The following is an 11199-nucleotide window of genomic DNA, read 5'->3' on the forward strand; positions in this document are numbered from 1 at the left end:
GGAAGAAGGTGGAGGAAGAGGAGGAGAAGGAGGAGGAAGAGGAGGAGGAAGAGAAGAAGAGAAGGAAGAAGAAGAGAAGGAGGAAGAAGGTGGAGGAAGAGGAGAAGGTAGAGGAAGAGGAGAAGATGGTGGAGGAAGAGAAGAAGGAGGAGGAAGAGGAGAAGAAGAGAACGAAGAAGAGGAGGAGGAACAAGGTGGAGGAAGAGGAGGAGAAAGAGGAGGAAGAGGAAGAGGATAAGAAGAGAACGAAGAAGAGGAGGAGGAGGAACAAGGTGGAGGAAGAGGAGAAGGAGGAAGAGGAGGAGGAAGAGAACGAAGAAGAAGAGGAGGAGGAAGAAGGTGGAGGAAGAGGAAGAGAAGGAAGAGGAAAAGGAGGAGGAAGAGGAGAAGAAGAGAATGAAGGAGAAGAGGAGGAGGAACAAGGTGGAGGAAGAGGAGGAGGAAGAGGAGAACTGGGGGATCCTTGGTGCTCTCTGAGATCAGTGGTTTTCCTGCAGACGTTTCATGACCCAACTAGGGAACCTCATCAGTGTAAGGAGAGACTGGGGTGTGTGGAGAGGAGGAGGAAGAGGAGATGGAGGAAGAGGAGGAGATGGTGGAGGAAGAGGAGAAGGAGAGGAAGAAGAAGAGGAGGAAGGTCAAGGAAGAGGAGGAGAAGGAGGAGGAAGAGGAGGAGGAAGAGGAGAAGAAGAGAAGGAAGAAGAAGAGGAGGAGGAGGAAGAAGAAGAAGGTGGAGGAAGAAGAGGAAAACGTAGAGGAAGAGGAGGAGATGGTGGAGGAAGAGGAGGAGGAGGAAGAGGAAAGGAGGAAGAAGAGGAGGAGGAAGAAGGTGGAGGAAGAGGAGGGGAAGAAGGAGGAAGAGGAGGAGGAAGAGGAGAAGAAGAGAAGGAGGAAGAAGGTGGAGGAAGAGGAGGAGAAGGTAGAGGAAGAGAAGGAGGAAGAGGAGAAGGAGGAGGAAGAGGAGAAGAAGAGAACGAAGAAGAGGAGGAGGAACAAGGTGGAGGAAGAGTAGGAGGAGGAGGAAAAGGAGGAGGAAGAGGAGAAGAAGAGAACGAAGAAGAGGAGGAGGAGGAACAAGGTGGAGGAAGAGGAGAAGGAGGAGGAAGAGGAGGAGGAAGAGGATAAGAAGAGAATGAAGAAAAGGAGGAGGAAGAACAAGGTGGAGGAAGAGGAGGAGATGGAGGAGGAAGAGGAGAAGAAGAGAACGAAGAAGAAGAGGAGGAGGAAGAAGGCAGAGGAAGGGGAAGAGAAGGAGGAGGAAAAGGAGGAGGAAGAGGAGAAGAAGAGAATGAAGGAGAAGAGGAGGAGGAACAAGGTGGAGGAAGAGGAGGAGATGAAGGAGGAAGAGGAAAAGAAGAGAACGAAGAAGAAGAGGAGGAGGAAGAAGGCAGAGGAAGAGGAAGAGAAGGAGGAGGAAAAGGAGGAGGAAGAGGAGAAGAAGAGAATGAAGGAGAAGAGGAGGAGGAACAAGGTGGAGGAAGAGGAGGAAGAGGAGGAGGAAGAGGAGAAGAAGAGAACGAAGAAGAAGAGGAGGAGGAAGAAGGCGGAGGAAGAGGAAGAGAAGGAGGAGGAAGAGGAGAAGAAGAGAATGAAGGAGAAGAGGAGGAGGAACAAGGTGGAGGAAGAGGAGGAGGAAGAGGAGAACTGGGGGATCATTGGTGCTCTCTGAGATTAGTGGTTTTCCTGCAGACGTTTCATGACCCAACTAGGTAATGTCATCAATACTAGGAGGAAATGGGGATTGGGGGAACGACGAGGAGGACTTGTGGGGTCCTTGGTGCTCTTTGACTTTGGTCGTTTTCTTGGAGACATTTCATGACGCAACTAGGCAACATCATCAGTGCCAGAAGGAAATGCAATTTGCACTAATTTTATATACAGGTGGTCATCAACTTATGATCACAATTGGGCCGAAAATTTCCCTTGCTAAGCTGGATTCCATATGATTCACTTAAAAATTGCAGTGCTTGAGCAGGGGGTTGGACTAGAAGACCTCCAAAGTCCCTTCCAATTCTGTTATTCTGTTTTGCTTAACAGTCCGGCTCAACTCTCTTAACAACCATCATGCTTAGAAAGAAAATTCTGGCCTTAACTGCGGTCATAAATCTAGGCCACCTTATACAGAATTGTTAATTCAATGCTAACAGTTCATTTAGTGACCATTATTGAGAAAAGTGACTTATGACCGTTTTTCACACTTATAACCATTGCAAAATCCCCAGGGTCATAGGATCAAAATTCGGCTGCTTAGCAACTGGTTCATACTTACGACGGTTGCAAGGTCCCAAGTCCAGGTGACTACCACTGCAGCAAAGTCAACGGGGAAGCCAGATTCACTTAATAAACCGTGTTACTAACTTAACAACTGCAGTGATTCACTTAACAACTGTGGCAAGAAAGGTCATAAAATGGGACAAAACTCAATTAAAGAAATGTCTCACTTGAGAAATTTTGGACTTCCGGTTGTACCTCCGGCCCCCTCGGAAGCCTGATCTGCAAGCTCTGCAGACAGCTCCAGCCTCTACCTGTCGGAGGGTCCAATGTTGGACCACAGCCCCCTTGAAGGGGGTGTGTGAAATAAGGTGGGACCTCCTGGAAGGTCGAGGAGAGCCGCATCTCTCCTCCCTGACTGGGAAAGCCCCCTCATCTGAAGTGAATGGAGTGTGAGTTGTGTGAGAAAGTACTTTTTATTGGAAGTTGACCCCAGAAATCCAAGGGGAAAGCATCTTTAAAGCTATTTGTTGACGTTGCGAACGGACACACAGAAAAAATACCAGAGAATTGAAGAAGGAAAAAACATCTGCTTTTTAAATAATAAATAGAAACTTGGTTCCTCAAAACTAAAAGACATGGTAGAGATCATTTTAAAATGCTGGAATTAAAGTCCCAAATTTCTCTTTGCAAACATTGTTCAATTATTGGATTTGTAATTTAAGAATAATGTGAATAATTGAAAAAATAATTGAAATCGGAACTCTTAGCACTATTGCAGAGAGATTGAAGCAGACAGAAGCCAGAACACCATCCGCTGGCGAACAGGGAAATATGCAAACTTGGAAATAGCTATTCAAAAAAATACCCTGGAAATATCTGTTAAATACAGACCTACTCTAAGACCACTAGAGATCTGATTATTAACTAAGGACTTCAGTTAAGCCCCCTTAAGATCATTGAATATTGAATATAATTTGGGTAATTTGAAGAGGCGTGGATAACCTACTGGTGAATTCAAGCTTTTTGGACTGACGTTTGATGAGACATTTAAAAGTGTGGCCTGGAAGTTTAGCTTTTTGAATTAATGAACTCTGGACAGTGGGCTAAAAAAGAGATTGACTAAAGACAGATGCAACATAAGACGGAAGTGAGGAGAATTTAAACAGAATGGAGCTTTTTCAAAGCATTGAGAAAATATTTGACTTGTTCTAAATTTGTTTCACAATTTAACAACTACTTTTACTCTTAACGTTTTGATCTGCACTCCACACAACTTTTTCCCTTCCTCTTTTCCCTTTTATTACAAACACCAAAAACAATGCTGTACTAGGTGCCAAATTTTATTAAGTGTCACCATCAAAACAAAATTCCTTTTCCTGCCTTCTTCTTCTTTACCTTTCTTATAGTATTTCACTATATCAAGGATCTCTTTTTCCCTTTTTTTATTTTCTCCTTCTTCTTCCTTTACTTATTTCTTTCTTTTATTTTATAAGATAACAAAACTTAATTTATGAGCCAGACTAAACGCTGCTTACTCTCCTCCTTTATTTTATCCCCTTTTCTCTATTTTTCTTCCCTTTTTTTGTTATTTTTTTTAATCTTTTCCTTTTTATCTCCTTTTTTTTAACCTTCCTTAGGGCAATGTACAAAAGTAAGGCTGAGCTAGTTAGCCCACTTATTATTATTAGCCAACAACAATTCTCTCCTGCCTATAACTTTTCTTTCTCCTATTTTGCAACTGCTCTGCTCCTCTTTATTTTATAAGATAACAAAAGTTTGAGTTTGAGTTTTATTTTATTTATATGCTGCCCTTTTCCCCCGAAGGGGACTCAGGGCGGCTTACAACTCAACCAGGGAAGGGGGGTAAAAACAAGAATTTAAAACAACATAAAAACAATGCATGATTAAAAACACAACAGTCATACCATTCGAGACGGGGGCAACAATTCTTTAGCCCCAGGCCTGTCGGAACAGCCAGGTTTTAAGGGCTTTGCGGAAGACCTGGAGGGTGGTGAGGGTTCGAATCTCCACGGGGAGTTCGTTCCAGAGGGTCGGAGCAGCCACAGAGAAGGCTCTCCTCCGGGTAGTCGCCAGTCGGCACTGGCCGGCGGATGGGATTCGGAGGAGGCCTGATCTGCGGGATCTAATCGGTCTAGTGGAGGTAATTGGCAGGAGGCGGTCTCTCAAGTACCCAGCTCAACTTATCTGCCTGTCCCTGCTATCAGTTTCCACTCCTCCCCTTCCTCTTCCCACGTGTTTGCTTGTTTGCGTGCACGCGCACGTTGGTTTATTGATGTGTGTGCTCACACCTGCCCACTTGCTCAAAAGGAGGTTTTAACCTCCGAAGTCCCTACTGCCCACCTGGAATCCCGAAACGCCCACTAGTGGGCGGTAGGGACCAGGTTGACAACCTATGGAATAGACCAAAAATTGGGAAATTTAATGCAAAGAATAACAGACAATGATCAGGACAAGGAAGAAAGAATGGAGCTACCAGAGGAAACAGAGGGGAAAGTGGAGAGAATCCGTCAAGAAGAAGATAACAAGGAGGAGATGTTGCCAAAATGAACAGTGATTTAGGAACTAAAAAAGGAGGGAAATAATGTAAAAGATTTAACAAGGGAATGGGTGAAACAGGAAGAGAACAGGGGAGGTGGAATGGATAGTTCTGGAGTTAGAGAGTGGGAAAGGGTAGAGTTGGGAGGAAAAGCTAGATTGCATACTCAAATAGATGAAAAGAAGGACTAGGGGAGACATGATAGCAGTGGTCCAATATCTCAGGGGTTGCCTCAAAGAAGAGGGAGTCAAACTATTCTCCAAGGCACCTGAGGAAGCAATGGGTGGAAACTAATGAAGGAGAGAAGCAACTTAGAACTGAGGAGAAATTTCCTGACAGAACAATTAATTAGTGGAACAGAAGTTGCCTCCAGAAGTTGTGAATGCCCCAACACTGGAAGTCTTTAAGAAGATGTTGGATAGCCATTTGTCTGTAATGGTATAGGGTTTCCTGCCTAGGTAGGGGGTTGGACTAGAAGACCTCCAAGGTCCCTTCCAACTCTGCTATTGTATTGTATTATTGTATTGTAGAGGGAATTAAAGTCCTAAGGGACAAATATGGGAGGAAAACTAAAAAGAAAATAAGATTAAAGGTTCAGAAGCGGGTAAGAGATGAAGGATAAGGGAAAATAGAGTAAAAGAATATTTTTATGAATATACTTCAATAATGTGTATTAATATCAGAATTATACAGGTTGTATTTTTATTTTAGCAGTGTGATAGTTATCAGGATAATATTGTAATATGAATGGATGGGGAGGATGGTAAAAATAGGCTTTGAATGGTTAAATATGTATAAAAATATGAATAACAGTGGAAGGTTAGAATTTAATGGGCTTGATTATATCAATCTAAACATGTGTATTAATAATAGCATTATATGGATTGAAGAACTGGAAAGAACATGATAAATACCCCAAATATATAAATGATTATGATTGATACTAAAACTGTATAAGGAGATATTGAAAAAAGGAAGAATGAAGGATGGAACATTGATTTAACTAAGGAATTATGAACAATAAAATTGGGAGGAAACGTGTTTGAATATTATAGCGATATGAAAGGGAGAAAAAAAGTTACAATAGAGATAGAAAATAGTGGGGTATAACAATAATTATATATTAATATGTTAAGATATACAAAAGGACAGAACGATGGTTCATAATAAAAGACATATATAAATAATATGGCAATGAAATGTAATATTTAGGAATAATAAGACTATGTTTATGTTTACTGAAATGTATGTTACCCGGTTACCACACCATTCACGCATTGATATGTATAAAGAATATAAAAAAAAATTGATTAGAAAAAAAAACAAGAGAAATTTTGGGCTCAGCTATGGTCTCCTCAGAGTATCTTCCTCGCTGATTTTGAGATCTGGCAGGATTTTACTGATTTGTGGCGAGTTCCAGCACATACCTGGGGATGATCCATTGCTGCTGGTCAGTTTCTGGATGTAGTCTAAACACGCTTCTTGTTCCTTCTTGATGAAACAATCAGAATGCATGGATGAAGTCTGCAGGAAAGCATAAAACAGGCCAATGGTGAGAACCTTAGACTTCAGGGCATGGGGGGTGGGGGTGGAATTGAGGGTCAATGGTTGATTAGTTAACTGTCCATTATCACCTCTCTTTCTGTACATCCATCTACCATCTCTCTCTCTCTCTCTCTCTCTCTCTCTCATTCACTCTCACTCTCTCACTCTCTCTCTCCATCATCTACCATGCTTGCCTGCCTGCCTGCTTGCTTGTCTATCTATCTATATCTCTATCCACCCATCCATCATATCTCTCTCTCTAACTCTCTCTCTTCATCATTTACCATGCCTGCCTGCCTGCCTGCCTGCCTGCCTGCCTGCCTGCCTGCCTGCCTGCCTCTCTATCTATCTATCTATCTATCTATCTATCTATCTATCTATCTATCTATCTATCTATCTATCTATCTCTATCCACCCATCCATCATCTCTCTCTCTCTTCATCATCTACCATGCCTTTCTTTCTTTCTTTCTTTCTTTCTTTCTTTCTTTCTTTCTTTCTTTCTTTCTTTCTTTCTATCTATCTATCTATCTATCTATCCATCCATCCATCCATCCATCCACCCATATCTATCTATCTATCTATCTATCTATCTATCTATCTATCTATCTATCTATCTCTATCCCATCCATCCATCCCTCTCTCCATCCATCTATTCATCCATCCATCCATCCATCCATCTCTCTATCATCTACCTACCCTTCTCCCTCCCTGCTTGTCTCCTTCTTTCTTTCTTTCCTCCCTCCCTCTCTTCCTTCCTAACTTCAAAAGAGGTGGCTTTTGGGAGGGGAGGGAGTCTGTCACAACTTGGAATGGCCAGTAAACGAACGACCATTTAATTTTGCGAAGCTTTTTTTGCATTGCTAATTTATAAGCTAATTACATTGCTTATTACGATATGTTAGACCAATTTTAGAGTATTCTTCAACCGTTTGGAATCCCCACCATATATCTGACATCAATAATATCGTGCGCATTCAGAAGTACTTCACGAGAAAAGGCTTGCACTCTTCTGTACATAATACAAGTCCTGATGCTACTAGCCTCAAAATTCTCTTAGAACTGCATTTCTTGCGGTCAGACCTGGGTATTGCATACAAAATTATATGCAGTAATACTTTGCCTGTAAATGACTTCTTCCGTTTTAATCGCAATAATATACGAGCGTCAACAACCGCTTTAAATTCAGTGTAAATCGTTCTAAACTTGACTGTAAAAAACAGGATTTCGGTAATATGGTTGTCAAAGTCTGCAATACCCTAGCTCAGTGATATCTAACCTTTTTCTAATGCTGTGCAAAAACTGTGTGTGCATGCCCCCCCCCCCCACCTGCACATGTGCAAGTGACAACACCCCCACTCCACGCATGCGCGCGTGACCTCCATGCGGGTAGGGATTTTTTCCCTCAGCAGGCTCCGGAGGCTTTCCTGAAGCCCGGAGAGGGTGAAAAACAGACTCAAAGGGTCAACTGGAAGTTCGTTTCTGAAAACGGCCTCCCCATGCCCTCTGGAAAGCTAAAAATCAGCTGGCTCGCATGTGCATTTGTGCCAGAGATGAGGGCTGCCGGCATATATGGGACTGCGTGCCACCTGGGGCAACCGTGCCATAGGTTTGCCATCCCGGCCCGAGCTGATTCAGTTGTCTCAGCTACAAATTTTCACGGTTTCTGTCACAAATGGACTTCCGTCAGTGGTGGTTTCCGGAAGCTGGTGCAACCGGCACGGTGCATCGGGGCTGTCTGTCCACCACATGAATGCACACAGCACACGCGCGCAGTGCGTGCATGCATACTTACCACCTGCAACACCTCCACAATGCCTCCACGATGCTCCAGCTGCTCGGCGGAGCATTGCACAGGCACCATACACTCCGTGTGTGCGCGCAGAAGCCCCAAAAGCTTCAAATACCAGTAAGGAGCACTGGTGGGCAGGTGGGCCCTCCGGAGCAATGTACTAGAAGGGTACCTGGTGCTCCCGGCATGCACTGGTATGCCCGTACCGGGGCGTAGCAGTGGTAACCCATCACTGAGTTTCATGGACCTTACTTCATACTTGTGGTCAGTAGAGGGGGCTTGCTTAAGTGCACTAATGTTCCTATTGTCCCTGCCGCTGTATTTTTTTTTCCTTTTATTCTTGTTCTCTTTTTTTTGTTTCACAAATTCCAATAAATAAATAAAATAAATAAATCATAATTCGGGGGCTAGCTGTAGAATGAGCTGATTGCGTGAAGAGTCCGGCTGCTATATCTCTTCCACATCGTATCTCCGAATTAAATGCACATCTGCAAGGAGACCACTAAAGCAATGTGGATATTGCAAGCAACTGTTTTCAAACCTTCCTCAATTGCTCTCTCCCTGGGCGACTGGCGCACCACCGTTTCTGTTTTCCAGCACAACCGTTTTGTGGCTTTAGAAGGACTTTACAAGAGGTTCTGATTTGACGCGAGATGCCTTCAGCACCGAACTGAGGAATCCGTCTCAATTTCCTCCCGGGAGAAATGAGCGATAATTTGGTACAAAATTATAGCTAACGCAGGCTAAGGAAAACCAGGAAGACGCAAATCAAAGCAATGTTTGGAATCGAACTCTTTTGAGAGCCTGGAAAATACAGGTATTTTCTTCGTTCATTTTCTGAGCGTTCAAAGTTACAACGGCGTTGGAAACAAGTGACTTAAGACCATTTTTTCACACTTACGGCCATTGCAGCCGCCCCACGGTCACGTGGTCAAAACTCCCAGAATTCCCCAACCAGCAGGCTTAACAGTGGCATGATTCACTTAACAACTGTAGGGGTTCTTGAATTTTAAGACCGTTGTAATATTCTAAGTCATGTGACCACCATTTGTGTCATTCCCACCGATTTCCAACGAGCTAAGTTAACCCTAACCCTAACCATATTACAACATAAGTTAATGGGGGAATCTGGATTCGTTTAACGCCCTTGTGCTTCATATGGGTTCATTTATTTGTGAATCTTAAATTCACTTAACAAATATTTCACTTAGCAGTCCCAAAGGTGCTTTTCGGGGAGGCCACTGGGATGGGTTTTTTTTTTTTAAAAAAAAGATGTTTTGCTTCTCAACCAAGAAGCTTCTTCAGCTCTGATAGGATAATGGGGAACAGAAGGATTTGTACCAGGGGTGAAATCCACTTACGTTTACTATAGGTTCAGTAGCAATGTGAGATCGCATGCACACTCACTTCGCTCACATGTACCATCGCTGCACCAGAGGTGGGTTCCTACCGGTTCGGACCAGTTTGGTTGAATAGGTAGTAACTCGGCCAGACACGTGACTGTACCGATTCTATCCTGGGTGCCGCCATCTTTATTTTCTGTCTGCACGTGTGCAGAATAAACTTCATGGAAAAAATGTAATCCCCCCCTTTTTTTAATGGTAAGTCACCTCAAGACTTGACTACTGTAACGCGCTCTACATGGGGCTGCCCCTGAAGAGTGTTCGGAGACTACAATTGGTCCAGAATGCAGCCGTGCGAGCGATATTGGGTGTATTGAGATACACCCCTGTTACACCCATCCTCCGCGAGCTGCACTGGCTCCCCATCGGTCTCCGAACACGCTTCAAGGTGCTGGTTATCACTTTTAAAGCCCTACATGGCTTAGGACCTTGATATCTACGAGACCGTCTTCTGCCACACACCTCCCAGCGTCCGATAAGATCTCACAGGGTGGGCCTTCTCTGGGTGCCGTCGACTAGACAATGTCGTATGGCAGCTCCTCGGGGGAGGGCCTTCTCTGTAGCTGCTCCGGCCCTATGGAACGATCTACCCCTAGAGATCTGGACCCTCCCCACTCTCTCGGCCTTCCGAAAGTCTACTAAGACCTGGCTGTTCCAGCAGGCCTGGGGCTGTTGACCTCATAAACAAGGTCCAGCCCCACTAAGGTTGAGTGTATGATGTGTCTTTTAATTTGTTCTCTCTCTACTTTAAATTTTTTTAGTATTTTTTAGAATTGTTGTATGTAAGCCGCCCGGAGTCCTTCAGGATTGGGCGGCATACAAATTTATTAAATCTTGAAATCTTGAAATCTTAAGTGCATGCACATACCTTTTAAAGTGCAAATGCACACATATGCACGGAGCGAGTGAACCGAGAGCGCATGCACAAACTTTTTCGGGCACCAAGCCAGTAGTAATGCCGGCAGGAACTCACCCCTGCACTGCACATGCGCAGAGCGTCAAAAACAGACATGATCCCTTCCCAAAATCCATCATTTGCAGTTGCATTATCATGAATTGCCCAATTTACATTATCAAAAGCTTTCTGTGCATCCAAAAATAACAATGCCATTTGTTTCCCAGGGTGTACTTCGTAATATTCTAATGAATTCAATATAATTCGCATACTCCTCAGTTATTCTTACTAGGTATATGTACTGACTTTACAGTGGTAGAGACTAATTTGATTCTGTACCTAATAACGGCAGCAAGACTGTTGGTGGCGCAATACTGGAGGAAGGAAGACCTGCCTACAATCCAAGAATGGACATTGAAAGTTACGAACTTAGCCGAGATGGCTAAAATATCGGCATATCTTAAAGATCACTCAAATGAGAGATATAAACGAGACTGGAAAAAATGGATTGACTATATACAAAATAAATACGGGACCAAGAAATTCCAGTTAGCCTATGCTTAAGATCAGAAATGATTTAAATTGTTTAAAGTTAGTTCAGCAAGAAGAAGCTAAGATCAATGTAGAGATGTCATTAATTTCTTTATTTCTTTTTTCTCAATAGATTTTAGACTGTGTTTGTTAGAAATCCATACCGTGTGCGGGTTCTGGGAAGTGGGGGGGGAAGGAGGAGGGGGGTTGGGGGGAGGGTGGAGGGAGGGAGGGGTATACATTAGGCTAGACAAGAATTTGGT

General features: G+C 43.5%; 1 protein-coding gene across 4 annotated transcripts in view; it reads right to left on the reverse strand.

Moving 5' to 3' along the window:
* The window catches only part of ADCYAP1R1 (ADCYAP receptor type I), an 80085-nt gene that overhangs the window by 52216 nt on the left and 16670 nt on the right, over positions 1–11199 (reverse strand). For all 4 annotated transcript variants that reach the window (XM_032238038.1, XM_032238037.1, XM_032238035.1 and 1 more), the window contains exon 2: positions 6199–6295. In XM_032238038.1, coding sequence (XP_032093929.1) covers positions 6199–6295 — 97 coding nt within the window. The remainder of the gene's footprint in view (positions 1–6198; positions 6296–11199) is intronic.

Source organism: Thamnophis elegans, chromosome Z (genome assembly GCF_009769535.1).
Source record: "Thamnophis elegans isolate rThaEle1 chromosome Z, rThaEle1.pri, whole genome shotgun sequence".
Lineage (NCBI taxonomy): Eukaryota > Metazoa > Chordata > Lepidosauria > Squamata > Colubridae > Thamnophis > Thamnophis elegans.